Source organism: Mustela lutreola, chromosome 5 (assembly GCF_030435805.1).
Source record: "Mustela lutreola isolate mMusLut2 chromosome 5, mMusLut2.pri, whole genome shotgun sequence".
Classification (NCBI taxonomy): domain Eukaryota; kingdom Metazoa; phylum Chordata; class Mammalia; order Carnivora; family Mustelidae; genus Mustela; species Mustela lutreola.
In genome coordinates this window covers 32455923-32478297 of record NC_081294.1, presented here as the reverse complement: position 1 = coordinate 32478297, position 22375 = coordinate 32455923, and the positions used below count along the sequence as shown (strand labels likewise).

General features: G+C 39.5%; 1 protein-coding gene across 1 annotated transcript in view; it reads right to left on the bottom strand.

The window, feature by feature from the left end:
- Positions 1–9952, bottom strand: part of C7 (complement C7) — a 52284-nt gene extending 42332 nt beyond the window's left edge. Inside the window, exons 1-3 of the mRNA XM_059173880.1 lie at positions 9751–9952; positions 5409–5464; positions 3412–3487 (exon numbers count right to left, since the gene is read on the bottom strand). Coding sequence (XP_059029863.1) covers positions 3412–3487; positions 5409–5464; positions 9751–9756 — 138 coding nt within the window. The 5' untranslated portion in view covers positions 9757–9952. The remainder of the gene's footprint in view (positions 1–3411; positions 3488–5408; positions 5465–9750) is intronic.
- Between the last annotated feature and the right edge of the window lie 12423 nt (positions 9953–22375).

Here is a 22375-nt window from a genome sequence, read left to right as displayed (position 1 = left end):
AAAATTCAGTTAGTCAATATGAAGCCATGCATCTAACACTTAAACACACAGAGGTCCACAGAATCCTTTGTGTCCCCAACAGCAGTCAGATGAATCATGTGAGCCTCTTTCTGTACTCACCTTTTCCCTATCTAAAAAAATAAACAAAATCTGACATTCCAGAGAATTTAAGACTTGAGCAAAGACCAACAGGGAAGACAGGATATACAGACTGATGTGGGGGCCAGTAGTGGAATGGTCAAGAAAGATTTCTTGCGATGGTTTTGGTGCAAAAAGTTGTTTTGAGGGGCGCCTGGGTGGCTCAGTGGGTTAAACCGCTGCCTTCGGCTCAGGTCATGATCTCAGGGTCCTGGGATCGAGTCCCGCATCGGGCTCTCTGCTCAGCAGGGAGCCTGCTTCCTCCTCTCTCTCTGCCTGCCTCTCTGCCTACTTGTGATCTCTGTCAAATAAATAAATAAAATCTTAAAAAATAAATAAATAAATAAAAAATAAAATAAATAAAAAGTTGTTTTGATGATAGCAGGGGACAAGGGCCCCTGGGGAGAAAGAGCTGCACTTTTGCTCCATGAAGCTGGTGGTTACGTACTTCGTGTTCAAGGGAGAGGACGTGCAGGGAGTATCAGATCATAAATGTCTTCTTCAAATTTCTACTCATGAAAATACTTTTGCAGGATTTCTCCGGTGCTTGTCATTGGGCCATCAGTGAGATGAACAGGTGGTCATGAGACCCTCATGTATTTGGTCCTTATGGGAACTATGCAGGCTATAGGTCAGCCTTCGGAGCTAAATGTGAACACATTGCTGCTTCTGCCCCTCATCACAAGCCAAGGTGGAATCGCCTCATCCCTTCTAATCTGGGTTAGAAGTGGGGATTCTTTCAGACAAAGGGTCACAGGAACGTAATTTGCTCTTTGAGGGGTTTTGTCAGCCTGGGGCAGACCCTGGCAACTTCTGTTGGGTCTAAGCAGAGGAGTCTTGGAGGAATAAGAGTGGGGAATGGAGCTCAGCACAGTTCCTTGATAAGTTTTTAATCTCCGTGTTTAATTGATGAAGACACCTCTCATACATGTCTTTTTAAATTGTCCTTTTCCGAAGTTCCAAAGCACAGATTGTGTAGTGTGTCTAAAGAATGCTTCCCTCTCTCTCAGTAGGTGCATGACCTTGACAGCTGCCCACTGAGAACAATCTCATTCTCACCTGACAAATTCTGGTCTTCTGACCCTATTTTCATTTTCACTTGTCTCTTTCTGGATGAAAATTTTGTCATTATAATCTAGAGATATAATCATTGCATGATGACCTTTATGCAAATACTAATATGAAAAATACCTTCCATCTCCTTCTATTTAACATTCTTTCATAACTTGTTGTTGAATTATAAAAATGTTTTCTGTAGTTGGTGTCTGACTTTTGCCTTGTTATTCATGTACCCATTTTCCTGTAATCAGAGTAGTCATCTATTCACCCAAAGCCAAATTCTGCATTTGTGTAACTTGTTTTATAAATACCACTCATGTAGGTACCAGATGCTTGATGAAAGTGATGATTATGATGAGGCTTCAAAACAGAAGTTATCTTCTATAATATGGTTCTGTTATTTTAATAAGTAAAAAGTGATTTTTGAATATACATTTTTATTCAAATTGAACCACCTTTAAAATATTTTGCAATTATAGAATCATGTTGTATATCTGAAACTAATACCATGTCATGTGGTAATTATATTTCAATAAAAACATCTTTAATCATTCAAATGTTTAAAACCTTTAAAGTAAGCATTATATTTTTGGAATTGATCCTAGGAAAATTATCGGAACAGAGGACTGATTTCTATGTACAAAAATGTTCACTGAAGTTTTATTTATAATAACAAAAATGTACAAATCCTAAATCTCAAACAATAGGAAAATAGATAAATAAGATTGGTATACTCATATAGTGGAAAATAATACAGCTGTTAAAATTCCAGCCAAAAGTGTAATTTTAAAATAGTAGAGGGGTACCTTGGTGGCTCAGTTGGTTAAGGGCCCAACTCTTGAGCTCAGCTCGGGTCTTGATTTAACAGTCCTGAGTTCAAGCCCCTTGTTGGGCTCCATGCTGGGCACAAAACCTACTTTAAAAAAAAAAAAAAAAACAGTAGGATAGAGGGGCACCTGGCTGGGTCAGTCAGTGGAACATACTACTCCTGATCTTAGGGTCGGGAGTTCAAGCCCCACATGTGGCATGGAGTTCATTTTTTAAAAAAATTTTATGGGTGCCTAGGTGGCTCAGTCATTAAGTGTCTACTTTTGGCTCAGGTCATGACCCCAGGGTCCTGGATCTAGCCCCCTGTCGGGCTCCCTGCTCAGTGGGGAGCCTGCTTCTCCCTCTGCCCCTTACCCTGCTTGTGCTCTCTCTCTCTTTCTCTAGTAAATTAATGAAATCTTTTTAAAAATTAAAAAAAAAGTTTTTTAAACAAAAAAATTTTTAATAGTGGAATATACAACTATAGTCAAACAATTCTATTTTAAAAAATTACAAACACACAGAGAAGATAAATTGAAAGAATAGCAAAATGAAGTTATATTCATGTCTTTTAAATGGTGAAATTATAAGTAGAGTTTTCTTTATATAGACTTTCCCATGTTTTCTCAATAAGTAACTTATAATAAGGGGACTTATTGTATACTAATATATATATATAGTATATTATATATATATATTATATTAATTATATATATTAATTTATGTTATATAAAATAACAGGCACTTTTAGAAGTCCTCTATTATCTCCAGATCAATTCCAGCATTTTATTTGTATTACTTAGAATTAAACCTTAAAATATTTAAAAATGCAGGGGCTCCTGGCTGACTCAGTCAGTGGAGCACAAGACTCTTATACCCGGGTTGTGGGTTGGAAGCCCATGTTGGGTGTAGACATTACTTAAAACTAAAATCTTTAAAAAAAAAAAAAAAAGTGCAAAATGTTTCACTCTTCATGGTCATTCACTATTACTTAGGCAAAACAAAGCAACCATTTTGTACTTGTCAGTGTTTGTTTTAAATACGAAGAAAAGGTGAACCCAGTAAAAATGAAACTGATTTTGAATTACATACTAACTTCATTTCACACTCTTCTTTTTCTCTAATAGTTAAAGAGTTAGTGAATTGCTTTATCCTGCATACAATTCTAGGCTCAAATATAAGATTTAGAAAAGTCCTGCAAGAAAAATAAGAATGCAGAAATTACTTTATTACATTATTAATTATTAAAGCATTACTTTTCTCCCTTTAAAATTACTAATTGTATTTTAAAAAAGCAAAAAATAACATGTCAAAAGCTAATGTCTTTTGTCCACAAATCAGCTCTATCAGTATAAACAATATAGACAGTAAAGAAACAATAAACACAAAATTTTAGTATGGTCCTACCTGAGTCTTTGTACAACCATTGCATTCTGACCATGAAGCATAGGAATCCCACTGGCAATTGACTGGAGAGGCAGCTCTGTTGAGTTGTTATAAGTCAGGTAGAAATAAGGAGAGGGGAAACACAAAGAATGGTCAAAAATATTTTTTAAAAAATTGCTTCACAATTTTTTAAGAGACACCAAAAGCATCCCAAGATATATAAAAATGTATGTGGAAGGGAGCAACGTTTTTAGAGATTAATATTTATTAAACATCTATTATGTACCAGACATTTAATTCAGACACCTGAGCTGAAGAAACAATAAGAGATAGATCACTACCTATGGGTAGAGGAGAAGACAAAGATGCAGATGTATAAACCAACAGTCATAATATGATCATATAAACATGATCTATAATCCAATATGCATCATTTGATCCATTTCATACCAGAAATGGGTACAGTATAATGTATTGTGGAAATATAGATAAGAGACGGTTCACATGTGAGAGGGTAGGTGAGAACATATAAGAGGAAGGTATTCTGGCCTTTGAAAGGATTCTGAATGACAAATTGAAGAGTTCTACAGAAACTCTTCACTGGAAGACAAAAAGCTCTAAAAATACCCTATGAGAAGTGAGAAACTGAAACCTGACCAAGACTAAAGGGACAGAAAATTATTTTTAGATATTCCCCCTGTTCATTTAGGCTACTTCTTTCTCAAGAACACACCCAAGAAGAGTCAATTTGAGCTTAAGCAATTCTACTCCACTAAAATACATGAAAAATGGACAGTTGGTTCTCATATGATACTTAACTCCAGCTTTGCCAAGAAGATCACACGGCTTGGCCTAGCATAAAAGCACATTTTACAAGGGGCAGAGGAAATCAGACTCCTGATTTCTGGATTTTGAGCACATTACTAGCCTTGGAGACATCTGGAGTAAGGTGATTTGCACTTGTCTTAAGCCTCTGAGGTGACCCTGAGTAAGTCCCCTTTATAGTGTATGTGCCTCACATGCTTTTATGAAGACAATGTTGCTAATCTGTCATCTTGATATGGCCATAATGATCCAAAGCCTTAGTGTCTGTGACCCTTAAATCGAACTTGCCATTTTTCTATGTGGGGTCCCAGGAACAGGCAGAGGACTTCCCCAAACACCGAAAGCTAGCTTGCGCTTCTCTCCTCTGTGCTCCCACAGTAGGGCATGCAGGCCTCTCCCAGAGAACGGAGCACATCTGCACTGAAATCAACCATTTCAAGATCTGAGTCACCTGGTGGACTCCCTGTACTGTGTTGGTTCTCTTTGCATCCCCATCATAGATCAGCTCCTGAAACATATTCTGAGAGACCGATGAAGAGAACTGACCTGGTCCTATCCCACCAAACCGATGAGAGCAAAACAAGGCCATGGGTAAATGAGGTTGGCTTTTTTCCAGGTCTCAGAGTCAATAAACCTAACTTCTTAAAAAAATAAGAAATAAAAAAAAAATAATAAATCTCTGACCCAGACATGAGCTACCCTTGCGGTGAGCATAGCATAACATATAGACTTGTCAAATCACTATGGTGTACACCTTAAACTAATGTAACATTGTGTGTCAACTATATTTCTGTTAAGGAAAAACACAAAACAAAACAAAAAACTCTCAACCTTTCAAATCCAAAGAATGTTTTGCAACGACTTCATTTAAAAGTCAAATTCTGCTCTAAGTTGTGTCAATTCTAAGGTTGGTTCAATTCTCTGAATTGCAGGTAAAATCACGATACTGGGATAAGAAGAAAACCTTGAGGTATTTTTAGATTTCAGGTTTCTTTCTTACAGGAAAAAAATGAAGTAATATAAGAATAAGAATAAAACACGCTTTTGCTAGCATTGCCTTTTCTCAAAATGTGGACATATAAAATATTAAGAGATAAAGATGTGTCAGGCTGCAACGTAAAAATCAGGCCATGTACTAAAGAACTTCCTAAAAATAAAAAAGAATTTTTAATGATTTCCAAAAAAATTCTCACCTTGAAAAAACTTGGAACTCTCCTATAAATCCCACCAAGATGAATAAAAGTATTACCTGGGGGTGAAGAGGGAGGAGGAAAAAACATTACTTTAGTTTGCATTTCTTTAATGAGTTGAAAGTGTACACATTCCTTCACGTCAAGATTTGTGAGTTGGGAATATAAAGAAGGAAAGAACCATGGACCAGGCTCAACGACGGTGCTTGTCCTTGAAATTTCCATTCTAAATTAAAGTTTAATACAGTTCTGTTGAGCTCGCCCTCTACTGTTCATTTCTGTAAAGACAACTAGGGGCTGGGGAATGTCATGGCCAGACACATGGAAAATTTAACTCATTAGAGCCTCTCTTTAGGGATCTTTTAATTCCTTTCTCCACTCATCTTCACTCTAACTTCAACACGCATAAGGACACCTGGAGAGGAGGAAGCCTAGAAGAAAGACCAGCCAAGAATAAGGAGTTAGAAGGGAAATAGCATCCTATATGAAGAGTCAACCAAAGTTGAAGCACGTCCCTAGGCAGAAGGCGGTGACACTCGCCCAGACCCTTAGTTCTGTGGCTGGGTCAGATTTAAAACACCTCCAAGGCCTTTTGTAATCATCTTTCCATGACAGCACCAGCCTAAATATTGAAGATTTAGTAGATCACAAAATTATATATAAAATGAGGTTACATTTTGTATCAAAAACCAAATATGGGGCACCTGGGTGGCTCAGTTGGTTAAGGGACTGCCTTCAGCTCAGGTCATGATCCCAGAGTCCCAGGATGGAGTCCCTCATCGGGCTCCCAGCTCCATGGGGAGTCTGCTTCTCCCTCTGACCTTCTCCCCTCTCATGCTCTCTCTCACTCTCTCTCTCAAATAAATAAATAAAATCTTAAAAAAAAAAAAAAAAAAAACCAAACATGTATTAAAAACAAATCTAGAAAGACATAATAAAAGGTAATTCTTTCCTTCTGGTATGAAACTACAGGTGATTTCTTTTATCTTTTTTTCTACTTTTATGTATTTCCCTACTTTGACCACTGAAGGTGTCCATGAATAGAATTCAAATCTTTACTGGAGACTCTCTAAGTGTCAAATGTATTCAATTCATAACCCAGTGTAAAAGTTCTTAAAACCATCATATCCCACATTTTAACAAGCCAATATTCTTTCTCTTCTCCCTGATCTCCCCAGACATTTTTCCCTCTCCAGGTATTCGAGGAGTGGCTTCCCAACATTTTTTCCAGACCTTTCTACTTGCCTTCCTAGATCACTGAGGTCTTATTAGGTATCTTTCTTCCCGTTGTAAAATTCTAGTTGCCTGCTTCTGATTTTTACTGTTCCACAAAGCTTATTATTCTGATAAACACAACCAAAACACTAAGAGCTGTGGGCATCCTGGAAATGAGTGAACAATGGCAGGGGAAGCTGTGAATACTTTTCGGACTTTTCAATGACCACATAAAGCACATAATCTAAACCAACACTTATTTTAAGGTTTTTCTTTTTTTAATTAAAAACAAGGATTTCTTCTTTATTTTTTCAATAATGTCTTTACTCTGTGCTGTGTCAACTCATTTTTCCTCCCTCTGGGAAAGCCGGTCGTATAGCTCTTTTAGTCACTCCGAGGCACTAACAAATTGTCACATTTTCAGAAAACAAAAATTCTGAAACAATCTAAACAGTCAAATTTCAGTTCAGTATTCAATTTTAAATTTCTCTCTTACTTCCTGATCCCAGATGATCCTAACAAGGGCAGAGTGGTGTTTGCTTCAGAATTCCTTCCCCTGGTGCTTGTGCTTTTCTTCCCCATCTCTCTGAGCTGTCTCTGTCTTCTTCAAAGTCACGGCAGCAGGAAGGAGAGGGGCAAGAGCCAGAAAGGGGGTCCACACTGGGTCCATGAGAGATTTGCTCACATCCTCATCCTGTTAAGCTCTGGATGTCAGGATGTAACCAACACTGTTGTGTCGTTTTACTCTCCTGAACGCAAGCCAGTGAACCAGCCTGTGCCTTTAGATTTTCATGACTAGAGTATCATTCCATGATATGGAAATGCTGGGGTTCAGAACAGTCAAGAAAGAATTCTTGAGATGTCTTCAGTCCAAAAAGGTGGGTTTATTTAAGTACAGGGATAGGACCCTTTGGCAGAAGGAGTACCCCCTGGAGTTGTGATGGGTGACTGATTATATACTTTTAAGTTGGGAGAGGGATTGGGATAATGTGTGTATCTAAGGAATTTTGGAAGCAAGGTGTCCAAAACCCTGAAGGGGCTAACTATTGTTAGGAAAAGATCATTTATTACTGCCTAATAATATCTTAGTCATGAGACCCTTCAGATGTGTATCAGTGGGCCACATGCTTGGAGGATGACTGCTAACATATGTATCTTGGAGGTGTGGGGGGAGTAGAAATAAAGGAAGTTTCCAAAGGAATTTGTATATGTTTGAGTAGACTTACAGGACCGCGGGGGGGGGGGGGGGGGGGGAGGGGAGGGGTTTGGGCAGGTAGGATAACATTAAGTTAAGATTGACTTTTGTTCTTAGCAAAGTGTCCACACTGAGGCAGCTGAGTTCCTAAAGGAAGGTCACTCCACCTGTTTCAAGGACTTGTCAATGGGCAGTAGGCAGTAAGGAAATAATGTTTTCTTTTGCCTTTGTTTCCCACATCATTTCCTATATCCCCCATCCTCTAAGGGTCATGATCTTGCATACTCGTAAGGATGCAGATAGTCAAAGGGTCACCAGACAGACTTAGAGCTACTTTTTTTTTTTTTTTTTTTTTGAGAGAGAGTGAGAGAGCACATGAGCAAGGGGATGGTCAGGGAGAGGCTTAAGCAGAGTCTGCAGTGAGCATGGAACCTGATGCAGGGCACCATCCCAGGACCCTGAGATCATGACCTAAGCCGAAATCAACTGTCTGCTGCTTAACCAACTGAGCCACACATGTGCCCCGAGATGCCCTTTTCATAGTACTGCATTGCCTGTCCAGCATCTCACTCTAAAATGTCGGGATACTGAGCACTTACTGTTCTTGGCCTTCAACTCTCAGCAAAAACAGGCATCATGAAAAAATTCATTAACATTCTACGGCATAAGTTTTAAAAGAATTTCAACCAAGTTTTAGGGAACACACTTTTTTTCATCAGGACTGCCTTTGCCAGCACCTTCCCCATATATGTATTCTTATGATAGCCTGTGAAGATCTGCCTATTACAGGGCAGTTTTGTTCATGAGCTATATAAGCTGAATCTTTAACCAAGAGAATTCCTGGAAATTTGTTACCTGGGTCCCTGAAAATGAAGTAGTTATCATTTCCCACCTTCAAGGAGAATATCTTTTTTTAAGATTTTTATTTTATTTATTTGACAGAGAGAGCACAAGCATGGGGAACAGGAGAGGAAGAGGGAGGCCAACATGGGGCTCAGTCCCAGGATCCTGGGATCATGACTTGAGCCCAACACTGATGCTTAACCAACTAAGCCACCCAGGTGCTCCCAAAAAGAGTATCTTAACAAATGAACAAAATAGAATAATCACAAATTAATAACAAATGATGCAAAAATAAGTTCAAGTGGCTGTCTTTGCTCCTATCTTTGGCTGAACTGTAATTTTTCTAACATTTGGCTACATTGCACTGGACCAACACGTGTACTTGGAAAACTTCTAACTGCCTTCCATTCATCTGTGTCTTCCACTCTCATATTCCTGACCCTTTCTTTCATCAAAGATTCCAGATTCTAAAATTCCAAGTCTTCAACTTCACTTATATAAAGCTCTTGGATGAGTCAAATCATGGTGTTTCAGGGCATGACCCCAAATCAAACAAACAAACAAACCAAGTACACTGGAGGGACATTTTCCCTAAGAAACAACAAAGGTACTATTGTATTTCCTAATGCCTTTCTCAGAACTTTCATAAACATTGTCTCCAGTCTCTGATTCCCAGACCTCCGAACCACTAATTTTTTTTTTTAAGATTTTATTTATTTATTTGACAGACAGATCACAAGTAGGCAGAGAGGCAGGCAGAGAGAGAGAGAAGGAAACAGGCTCCCTGCTGTGCAGAGAGCCCGATGCGGGACTCGATCCCAGGACCCTGAGATCATGACCTGAGCCAAAGGCAGCGGCTTAACCCACTGAGCCACCCAGGCACCCCTCCGAACCACTAATTTTACTGCAAAACAAGAAAAAGGAATTCACTTTGGCTGAATTATTAAATATATTTAAATAAGGATTTTTTTTTGTAAAGTTACCCCCAGATCTTTCTCTTTCCTGTTTTCCCCTTTTTTGAGTCATTTTGGTTAAGCCTCGCTCCCTTTTGAGATCGCTTCGTTTACAAAAGTAATGAAATTATTACCTTACCTTCATGTTTGGGGAAACATTCAGAGCTGAAGAAGGAAGAAAATTTCCACTGAGTGTCGACGAATTTTCAACAGCAGGAAGAGCCCAACAGCCTGCTCCTTCCCCGTCTCTCACTGCTGGGGATTAACTTGGCACTCATAAACAGAACAAGTGGTTCGGAGACTTAGCTCCTACCCCGACCAGATTCTCTGGCAACACGAAGAGCCTGCCTCCTTATTTAGTCCATGTCTTGAAGCCAGATGTGTCTTATCAACTTACACAGGCCTTAGCTTTAGCCAGCTGGAACTGTTTAGAAGTATAGTTCTAAGAAAACATCTGTAAATCAAGAAAGGCAGCAAATGTTCCCAGCTCGATGTTTAAGTGATTTTCAACCAAGGAGACTCTATGTAAGGCAAGGGATAAGCCTCCTTCCTATTTCAATCTTCGAAACTAAGCAGATGCTTTCCAGATTCCTTAAAGGGTGTTGTACACCAGAACTTTGAGATTAAACACTGTGAGAAAGAAGATCTAAATGCGGTTCTGTCGCTCAGAATAGAAAGGGAACATTTGGGGGTGGAATTTCCACCACTTCCCCCAACAAAAAAGGAATTAAAAAACCCCACAACAACTATACCACATATATATTTATATTTATACACATACACACTAACACAATATTACCTCCATCCCCTCATGCTTGACCTCCACAGAATGGTTGGAAACAGCACCATGTTTTGCAAACGTATTAATGAGCATCATTAATTTTCCCAAGTTCGTCCCCTAATCCTTTGATGTGGAGCTCACTGTTTAAAAGTTCTTATCATGGCCATCACCCTCTCCGTCCATTTTCTCCTCTTCTGCTATTGCCTTGGCTAATTCCGCCAGACCCTTGTTCTCCAGAGGTTTGCATTGATCCTAGCAGTTCTCAGCATCACTTTCAAAGATTGCATGAAAGCTGCATTTTGGGGGCAAAAGTTCAGATTTTCTATTGAAGCTGAGCTTTAACTTGATTCACATGGTTTGGCCAAATATCCTGACACTAGCTGCTAGGGCATTAATAGGAGAGAAGTAAGTGTTAAGTGGGAAAGGATTTTTGCGCTGAGAGTAATTTTATAACTAAACATTCCATTAGTGAATATTTTCCAGTTTTAATGATTTATTTCTTTCTTTATCCAAAGAACTTGAATAATAGAGACTAACTCCTACCCTCCCTTCATAAATTAAATGGGCTCCCAGAGACAAATCTTCCACATCCTTTGTTAAAACCATTAGTGATTTGTGTGGAAGAAATTTTGCCACAGAGAAAATGACCCCTAATTCCTGAAAGATTTTGTTGTGGTGGTTCAACTCCACTTGCATGATTTCTAAATGTTATGGACTCTTCTTTTTTTGTATTAAAATTTTATTTATTGATCTGACAGAGAGAGAGATCACAAGTAGGCGGCAGGTGGGGGGGGTGGGGAGCAGGCCTCCCACTGAGCAGAGAGCCCGATGCGGGGCTCGATCCCAGGACCCTGAGATCATGACCTGAGCTGAAGGCAGAGGCTTAACCCACTGAGCCACCCAGGTGCCCCTGGGCTCTTCTTAAGAACTCACTGTGCAGGGGAGCCTGGCTGCCTCAATCAGTGGAGCATGTGACTCTTGATCTTGGGTTGTGAGTTCAGGCCCCATGTTGGGTGTGGAGATTACTGGAAAATGTAATCTTAAAAAAAAAAAGTGTTCAATATTTGATTCCACATTAAACAGGTTCATTTGCATTCCCCTGAAAGCCCAGATTCTGAGATAGGAAATCAACTACAAGTATGCTTTTTGGAGAGTTTAAAGGGTTTGGGGTTTGGGGTTTGGCTGGGTTTTTTGTAGGGTTTGTTTGGTTTTGTTTTGTCTTGTTTTGAGAAGTGCTCTAAGCAGATATATCAACCAACACCCTATCATTGATTGAGGGTGGCTCCTAGATTCAACTCTCCAACACTTCCAGTTTGCCTTGGGGGTAGGCCTGGCAGCACTGAGAGCTGGGAGGGTGGAGGGGGTAAGGGCCTTCAAGTAGACTGTTGCAGGTATCAGCAGAATTTGCAGATATTTGCCTTTGTCATGTAGCAATGAGTGCTGAGGAGAAGTAAGTAGATACCAAAAGCACTGCTGCACTGCTGTGGTAACTTGTCATTAATATACGAATGCGTTTATTAATTTGTTTATTCTAATTCAACAAATGCTTACTGAGGATGCATGACATAATAGGCTAAAGATTTTGACAGATAGAAGCCTTGAGCAAGGGGCACCTGGGTGGCTCAGTGGGTTAAGCCGCTGCCTTCAGCTCAGGTCATGATCTCAGGGTCCTGGGATCAAGTCCCGCATCGGGCTCTCTGCTCAGCAGGGACCCTGCTTCCTCCTCTCTCTCTGCCTGCCTCTCTGCCTACTTGTGATCTCTCTCTGTCAAATAAATAAATAAAATCTTTAAAAAAGAAAAATAGAAAAAAAGAAGAAGCCTTGAGCAATACCTTTTATTATTTTTATTCCTTACATGCTATGAAGATCATGTGAGCCCATGTATAGAGACCATGATCCCAAGGTTCTGGGATCGAGCCCCCCCTCAGGCTCTCTGCTCAGTAGAAAGTTTGCTTCCCCCTCTCTCTTTGCCTGCCTCTCTGCCTATTTGTGATCTCTGTCTGTCAAATAAATAAATAAAATCTTTTTTTTTAAGATTTTATTTATTTATTTGACAGAGAGAAATCACAAGTAGATGGAGAGGCAGGCAGAGAGAGAGAGGGAAGCAGGTTCCCTGCTGAGCAGAGAACCCGATGCTGGACTCGAACTCAGGACCATGAGATCATGACCTGAGCCGAAGGCAGTGGCTTAACCCACTGAGCCACCCAGGCACCCCAAATAAATAAAGAACCATAAGACATGCCACTACTCAGGGAGCAGAAGGAAGGAGAAGAGCCAAAAAGGAGAGAGAGGGTACAAAAGTACAAAAACAATGCACTGTCAAACCAATTCAGGAGAATCACAAAGAAAGGTCAGGCAACAATGGGCTACATGGAGATCAAAGAGAAGGAGTAGGGCGCCTGGGTGGCTCAGTGGGTTGAAGCCTCTGCCTTTGGCTCAGGTCATGATCTCAGGGTCTTGGGATAGAGCTCCGCATCTGGCTCTCTGCTCGGCGGGGAGCCTGCTTCCCCACGCCACCCCCACCCCACCCCGGCTGCCTCTGCCTACTTGTGATCTCTGTCTGTCAAATAAATAAATAAAATCTTTTTTAAAAAATGATTTTAAAAAAAAAGAGAGAGAGAAGGAGTATTGAGGGAAAACCACATTACTCGGTAACTGAAAAATAATGAAAACAGTGTGGATAAACTGAGGGCAGAATTTCCCCCACATATTTTCCACTATGGTCCTACGAAATACCTCAAGAAAAAAAAATAATTAATTTTACATTTAATAAATGTAAGAAGCCGCATGTAATGAAGAAGGGTCTCTCAACCTTTGAATTATTGGCCTTTAGGGCTTGATTGCTCTTTGTTGATAGAGGGGGTAGAACACTCAGCAGTATCCTTGGTATCTACCTGCTTGATGACAGTCAAAAATGTCAATCAAAAATGTCTATCAAAAATGTGCTTTAGGAGCACCTGAGTGGCTCAGTGGGTTAATCATGATCTCAGGGTCCTGGGATCAAGCCCACATTGGGCTCTCTGCTCATCAAGGAGCCTGCTTCTCCCTCTCTCTCTGCCTGCCTCTCCCTACTTGTGATCTCTCTCTCTGTCAAATAAATAAATAAAATCTTTTAAAAAAATTTTTTTTTGATGTCTCCAGATATTGCAAAATGGCCCCAACCCCAAGAGGCAAAATCAGCCATCCTCTACTGAGAACTACTGTTACGGTGTCTCTCTCTAGCAAATGCTCAGCCTTAGAATCACAAAGCCCACAGCACATGGCGTTGTAAATTAAATGTTCTAAAAGTTGTACACCAAGTAAAATGTCTTAAAACTTTTCGCAAACCAGAATTCCAAATTCATGTGACCCCAGAACTTGCATTTCTAACAAGCTTGAAAACTGGTTTCGCAGACATGCTTTAGCAAATGGTGTCTGACCCAATACTGAATCTGCGGAAGACGAAAGCAGATTTTTGCCAGACTGCGGAAGCGCCCACAAGGGCTCAGTCCTCTCCCTATCTCCTGCGATGACACATTCCCTATTCCCCATTAGTCTTCACTTTCCTTGGTAGCACTTCAAAACCCTGAACATCCCCAGGCCCTAATGATACAGACCCCTGATGATATCAAGAAGCTGTTATGGTCCAACTTGGGGAGATTCTTGAAAACATTTTAACAAGCCTATTTCATTTGCTAGCCATTCGTTCTATCCTGAATTGTTCCACTGACTCTAGGCGCATAAGAGGAATAAACTTGCGGAGGAAGAATAAACCCTCCTTCCTAACTTCTCTTCAGTCTGTCAAGGTCAGAAATCAAACCGCCAGAAATTGGAGCAAAAGGCAACAGTACCCCCTAGTGGCAGGCATGCTGCGATGCCTCGAGTAATAGATTAGCGTTAGGCTCTGGAGTTAAATCACTCAGGAGTAAGAAACCTTGAATCTTCTTAGTCTCCCAGTCAAGTGCTTGTTAAGCTAATAAGGACTCCAGGTGGTATCTCTTTTTCCATTAAAGTGTCATGGTGTGAATAGTTTGAGAATGAGAAATGGCTGCTAGGCAATACCTACCCAAAGGAACTTTTCAGCAAAATGATCGTTAAATGGCCTTATCATGTACCTAATCAGAAGCTGCCCATCTCTGTTGGGAGGACTGCATTCAATACTGTGATTTGTGCATTATTTAATTAGTTCATTTATTTCCTTATTTATTTTAAAGGAGATAGAAGTTGATTGAATACATCACAAGGGAGCTGCCGGTAGCGCAGCAAAGGAGAGACTGTCTGCCTGCATTAATAAGTGAGGTCACCAAAAAAAAAAGGAGAAAAAAACCAGTGGGGTCATTAGATTAGTACTGTCTGTTGGTACCCAGTCCCTGTACTGTCTGTTGGTACCCAGCCCCGAAGAATGATGTGTAAGGTTTAAATAGATTAAGAAATATTTCCAAGGCATTGCACTTCCATGTCGACAGTTGTTGTTGCTGTTTACAATACTAGACGAGCCTTTGCCTTGGGGGCCCTGATGGCTGCGGATGGCAAGGATCCAAATAAAATCAGGAAGCCATACGAGGTTTTCAAGGTTCTCAACAGCAGCAGGCATCTGCTAAATTTAGGAGAGGGCCTGGCCTGGTTTGGGTTTCTGACATCTGGGTTTTTCAGTTTTCTGCAGTGTCGTAGCCTACAAGGCCAAGATACACTTCATTTGGTTTAAATTTGAATTAAGTCAGAGAGCTCTGAGAAGGAAGGCACAAAATGCAAAGATTTTTGTGGTTCCGTAACTGCCCTGTGTAAAGACCTGCGGGGGGCGGGGGGGGGGGGGTGACTAGCAAAGGACAAGGTCATTTGTTTGATTTGCACAGTAAAGTTGGGGTGTCTATGCAGAAAGCTGGTTTGTTGTTGTCATTGTTCTTGTTGTTTTTCCAGATCAAGAGTTCAGCATGTTGTAGCTCTAAAATAAAAAGTAATCACTTCTGGAAAATGTCAGTCTATGCCATACTTTTAAGCTTTATCTCAAGCTGTCTCTACACAGAGATAGTTTGATATCAGATTTATCATTCCGTGTTCCACAGGCCAAGAAAAAATAATGAGTGGTAGATAGAAATAAAATTCTGAATTATACGACTCTTCAAATGTTTGTGGAAAAGTTTTAGAAAACAGTGAAAAACAGTCACAAATGCCTAAATAGAGATTTCTTTAAATGAAGAATTCTCCAGAAAGCGATAAGGCACTAATATGTGTACAAATATGTGTCCTAAAGGGAGAGTCTGGATTCAAATCCTAGGGAAGTTGCTCTGTCTCTTTAATCCTCTTGCTTCCTTACCTGAAAAGTAGAAATAATATTATCTAAATTATAGGGTTGTTCTATTAAATAAATCCAGGTAAAGCAATTAGCACTGTGCCTGGAATGTAGGAAGCCTGGTTCGATAAATGTGAGCTAGGATACAAAGGATTAAAACAACACAGGGGTGCCTGGCTGGCTCAGTGAGTAGAGCAGGTGACTCTTGATCTCAGTGGTGTGAGTTCAAGCCCCATATAGGGCACAGAGCCTACTTTTTTTTTTTTTTTTAAGATTTTATTTGTTTATTTGACAGACAGAGATCACAAATAGGCAGAGAACCAGGCAGAGAGGGAGGAGGGGAAGGAGGCCCCCTGCCAAGCATAGAGCCTGATGTGGGGCTTGATCCCAGGACCCTGAGACCGTGACCTGAGCCTAAGGCAGAGGCTTTAACCCACTGAGCCACCCAGGCGCCTACTTTAAAAAAAAAAAAAAAAAAAAAAAAAAAACAGAGCCTACTTTTAAAAAAGAAAAGAAAGAACTCAAGCATGCATCAATAGTGGCTTGGTTAAATAAATTATAGCATACACAATTAAATGGAGCATTACACACCTATAAAAAACTGAAGAGGTTCTCTGTGCATGGATATGGAGAGATCTATAAAATACATTGTTAAGGAGAAAAAGGAAAAATACAGAGCGTAGTTACTTTGGGGCTAAAAGGAATATATATTCATGTTGGTTTATACTTGCATGAAGAAAGTCTGGAAGAATACACGAGAAACTAATCAAAATTGTTATCTCGTGATGCAAACATATGAGAAGGCCACCACGTGGAAAGATGGAAATAGGGTAGAAAAAGAAATGGGACTACGGCCTTTTACCTCATCCCAGCTCATATTTTTAACACATTAATGAATGCATTGCCTATTCCAAAAAAAAAAAAAAAGAAGAAGAAAGTAAAAATTACTGAATTTTATTTTGTCAGCTGCCATTCTTTTATCTCAGAGTACTGTAGAATAGCATCCTGAAGATTCTCTGTCTTTTCTCGGCTTGTTCATTCATTCGTTTGCCTGAAGGGGCTGGGGTAGATTGTGAGGACACACATTGTAATAATAGAAACTAGCATCTTAATGAAACACTTCATGATTACCGGGGCCAAAAGATTGGTCTGGAGGCCAGGTAGAGCTGGTGAGTCATTGGTCTCCACTTCAGAGCACCGTTGATGTATTTCCTCAATTTTTTTGTGACCATGTTTATAAATGTATGCTACTTTATTTCACAGTGAGCGTATGAGTAATGTACACCAATCATACGTATTTAAATGTGCATGAAGATGTAGTAAGGCACCCGTGCCCATCAAGAAATTCATTTCTCTTTCTTTTCCCTCCTTCTTCAGCTTCAGCTAGTGGGACGGGTCTGCTTCTTGGGAGAATGCGGTTTGCCAGGAAGGACGTTGGACAAATCTTTTCTCAAATTTAAGTTTTTCTGCTTGCTGTGTTATCCTCTTCACTCTTAATTTTCTTTCTTTTTTTTTTTTTTTAAGATTTTAATTTTAAGTAATCTCTACACCCGATGTGGGGCTCGGACTCATGACCCCAAGATCAAGAGCCACATGCTCTTCCAGCTAAGCCAGCCAGGTGCCCCTTAACCCTCCGTTTTCTTTTCTTTTTTAAGATTTTATTTATTTATTTGAGAGGGAGACAGAGTGATCAAGAGAGAAAGAGAGCACAAGCTGAACAGAGGAAGTGGGAGAAGCAGACCTCCCCTAACCCCCACCGCCACCCCCAGCAGGGAGCCAGAAATGGGCCTCAATCCCAGGACCCTGGGATCATGACCTGAGCCGAAGTCAGATGCTTAACCTCCTGAACCACCCAGGAGCCCCCAACCCTCAATTTTCTTTAAAAAAAAAAAAAAAAAAAAGAATAACAAAATCTTTGTAGAGCATATTTGAAATTCAGAAGAAAAAAGAATAACGAAATCTTTGTAGGGCATATTTGAAATTCAAAATATGTAAAATGTACCCTGAAGTTTTTTGAGTACATATAGCCCTCCACACCTTTCATACCGATGAATAAATGAATTTTTAAAATATATTCATAGGGGCATCCAGGTGGCTCAGTCGTTAAGCGTCTGCCTTCAGCTCAAGTCATGATCCCAGAGGCTGGGATCAAGCCCCCATCTGGCTGCCTGCTCAGCGAGAAGACTGCTTCTCCCTCTACCACTTCTCCTGCTTGTGCTCTCTCTTTCGCTGTATCTCTCTCTGTCAAATAAATAAATAAAATCTTTAAAAATAATAATAATAAAATAAAATAATGTAAAATAAATCCATACAAATGCGAGCCAAAGAAAAATTTTAGCAAACCAATTTATCCAGAGATATTCTTCCGAGAGTGACTTCCTGAGAACAATCAACTTGCAATTAATCAGAAGGAAACTGATTAATAATTACCAGGGAAATTATCAACTATGTGAATTACACTCTTATGGACCTATGGAGACAGTCACTAGGACCAAGAACTATTTTTCTGATTGAAATTTACATGATCTAAAATGAGAATGCTAATTAATTAATTAACTAATTAAATTTAATGATAGTGTACAGACCCATCAAAGTATCAAGATCCTTTTCTTCAGATTGAAATTATATCAACTAGCATTGTGAGTGACAGTTCATACCAATGAGAAGGCCCAGTTGACAGTTGCATTATTACAACTTTGATTAAGCAGAAAGTGAAATCAGTTTATGTTAATAAATATTTTTATTGTAAAAAAAAGAAAAAAAGTTTTCAGGGGCGCCTGGGTGACTCAGTCAGTTATGCATCTGCCTTCCACTCGGGTCATGGTCTCAGGGTCCTGGGATTGAGTCTCACCTTGGGCTCCCTGCTCAGCAAGGAGTCTGCTTCTCTCTCTGCCTGCCACTCCTCCTGCTTGTGCTCAAGCTCTCTCTGTTTCTCTTTCTCTCTTTCTTTCTCTGACAAGCAAATAAATAAAATCTTTAAAAAAATTTTTTTTAAAGTCTTCCAAAACCCATGGCCAGGTGAACCCATTCCCTCTTTGGGAAAAAGAACATCCAACGCTTGATGTGGAGTCAATGAAGTTGAGTACTTCTCTCATCAAGACTAAAACCCGGAAACCTCAAAATTGCCAAACACAGGAAGTAACCTCTCTCTTCCCAGGGGAAACTGAACAACATTCCTGAAGTGCAGAAAACAGACCCATGAAAATGGAAACCCTTGCTGATTAAACCCTTGATTCAGTTATTACAGATTTCCAAAAAACCTTCATTTTGCAAGAAATACAGTATCTGTGAAGCACAATAATGTGATGAACAATAAAACAAGGTGTGCCTATACCTAAGACTAGAATTACTGAGTCATATGGTCACTCTTTGCTTAACATTCTGAGGAACTACCAAACTGTTTTCAAAAGCAATTACACCATTTTACATTCATATCAACAATGTATGAGGCTTCTGATTTTTCTGCATCCTCACCAGCACTACTTACTATCTATCTTTTTAATTAGAGCCATCTGAGAGGGTACAAGATGGTATCTCACTATGGCTTTCATTTTCATTTATCTAATAACTTAATCATGTTGAGCACATTTTCGTGTGATTTTGGTTATTTGTATTACTTCTTTGAAGAAATGTCTTTACCCATTTTCTTAACTGAATTACTTCTTTTTGTTATTGCATGATAAGACTTCTCTATATATCTTACTTATCAGTCGTATAACACAAATATTCTCTCCCATTCTATAGGTTGTCTTTTGACTTCTTAATAGTGTCTCTTCATGAACAAAAGTTTTTAATTTTGATGAAGTCCAATTAATCTAATTTTTTTGGTCTCCCTTGCTTTTGATGTCATATCTAAGAATCCCTTGCCAAAGTCCAGGTCATGAAGATTCAGCCCTATATATTTTTCAGAAATTTCAAAGCTTTTTTTAGATCTTTATTCATTTTAAGTTAATCTTAAATATGATGCAAGATAGGGGCCCAACTTCATTCTTTTGCACACAGATATCCTGTTGTCCCAGGATCATTTGTAAAAGAGTTTCATTTATCCATTGAATGGTCTTGACATTCTTGTTTAAAATCAGTTAACTAGGGGTGCCTGTGTGGCTCAGTCACTTAAGTGTCCAACTCTTGATTTCAGCTCAAGTCATGATCTCAGGGTTGTGAGATGGAGCGCCACATCGGGTTCTGTACTCAGTGCACAGTCTTGAATCTCCATGGTCAGATTTATTCCTAAGCATTTTATTCTTTTGAATACTATTGTAAATGGACTTAAAATTTTTTTTAATCTTCAAAAAAAATTATTTTCAGATTGTCCATTGTTAATTTATAGAAATACAATTGATTTTTGCTTATGAATCATATATCTCGTAAACTTGATGAGTTAGTTTATTAGCCTTCTTCATTTGGATTCCTTATAATTTTCCATTTATAACATCATATCATCTAAAAAGAGAAATTAATTTTATTTCTTCTCTTCAATCTGGATGCTCCTCATTTCTTTTTCTTTCCTAATTGCCTTAGCTACAATCTCTAGTGCAATACTGAAGAGAAGAAGCAAGCAGACATCTGTGTCTTTTTCCTTTCTTAGGAGGAAATCTTTCAGTCCTTTGATATTAAGTATGATGTTAGCTATGGGTTTTTCATAAATTTTTTTTATAATGTGATTTTTCATAAATGTTGAGAAAGTTCCCCTCTACTCCTATTTGTTAAGTGTTTATGTCATGAAAGGGCATTGGATTTTATCAAAAGCTTTTTCTGCATCTTAAGATGGTTGTATGGATTATATCTTTTATTCTTTTAATATAGTATATTACAATAATTAATGTTCATACACTGAACCAATCTTGCATTCCTGGAATAAATCCCTATTTAGCCATAATATGTAACCCTTTTTATGTGCTGCCAGATTTAGTCTGCTAGTTTTTCCTTGAGAGATTTTGTGGCTATACCAATAGGAGATATTAATCTGTAGTTTTCCTGTGACGTCTTCCTCTAGTTTCTATATCAGGGTAGTATTGGCCTCATAGAGTAAGCTGGAACACGTTTCCCTCCTACTATTTTGGGAAGAGTTTGTGAAGGACTGGAAGGACTCTGTCTCTGTCCCCTTTCCCTCCAATTAGTAAGCATTTGCAAAAGTAATCACTTGTGTTAGTTTGGTGTATCTTTCTGGGGTTTCTTTTATGCAAATATATGAAAATACAAATTTATGCTTTTATTTCCCCTTTATTATATATAAGTTATACATTTGTGTGTTTTTATGTGTGAAGAGAGAGAAGGGAAAAAGAGAGAGAAATTGAATACATAAGAAGAGAGGGAAAGGATAAAATAGTTATCCACAAGGGTTTCAGTGTAAGAATTCTTGCATTCTTTTGATTGAATATACTATAGTCATTTCTCCCTGTCTCATCCCATCATTTATCTCTAGCGTGTGTGTGTGTGTGTGTGTGTGCGTGTGTGTGTACTTATTTATTTATCAAAATCACAAACCTGGTTAAATCCAGTCCAGTTCTCTTCCTGTATCCTCTGACTGGCCTGACTTTAAATTCATGGCCATGAGCCTCAGATGGTCCTTTAAGTGGTAATCACACTACTCTACCTCATCCATTCACACTTCCTTTTATAAACTTCTCCTATGAACTTGAATTCGCCTCTCTGGTAATAACCTTGTTCTCCACTTCACTGAGCAAACTGAACCAAGAAAGAGCTTCCATATACTCCCCAGGGACAAATGTACTCCATGTCCCCTCTAGTTACCAAGTATTGGTTCTTTATACTCCTAACTCCCTAGCCGATATTTCATGACAGGTAAAATTAGAAGCTCTGAAGAAAAGGAAGGTAACTTTGGACTCACACTGAGTCTTTTTGATCTCCAGATTCCACGGGATGCCTGTCAGAGCAAATTGGTTTACAGTACAGTACAGTCAGGCAGTCTAGCCAGGAAAAGAGCCTCTGTCCCAACTTTCACCCCTGGAACTAAACTGGTGTCTTCTGAGGTACTGGGGTAAACATGAAATTGAGTGATTTTAAGTGACAGAAACAGAGCTCTCGCTCAGCCCCTAAGGGCTTGGAAAAACCAATCCCGGGCTTAACCATTCTTTGTCTTGTATGTTTGTCCCCTATGACATTCTTCTCTCATTCACCTTGTCAAGTTTGTCATTCATTCTTTCTTCACTGGCTTCTATTTCATATTGATCATTGGGATGCTAGGAATAGGTCGTGTGTGTAATGGGGAAAGTTGGTGAGTATAAGTTCGACTGAAAAGAATCCCAGACTTGTAGATAACTACTTCATACTTACTTTCCCCCTCATTCCGTATCTCTGATATCTATCTCACACTCATTTTAACCAACACCTTTCTTATTTCATTAATGAAATGAAATGCATTGTAAGAGGACTTCCAGGGATGCCTGGGTGGCTCAGTTGGTTTAGCGACTGCCTTCAGCTCAGGTCATGATCCTACAGTCCCGGATGGAGGCCCACTCGGGGAGGAGGGCTGCTCAGCAGGGAGTCCGCCCCTCCCCCATCTCTTGCTTTCTTTCTCTGTCATTCTCTCTCTCTCTCAAACAAATAAATAAAATACCACAGGTGAACCCTATGTGCTCCTAACTGAGGCCAGTTGTTCCCCTTGTTGACCAGGCCCTGTCCTGTCTACTCTCGGCAAGAACTGAAGGAGCCGGCCTTCCTTATCCTTAAAAACCCTGCTTGGAAACAGCC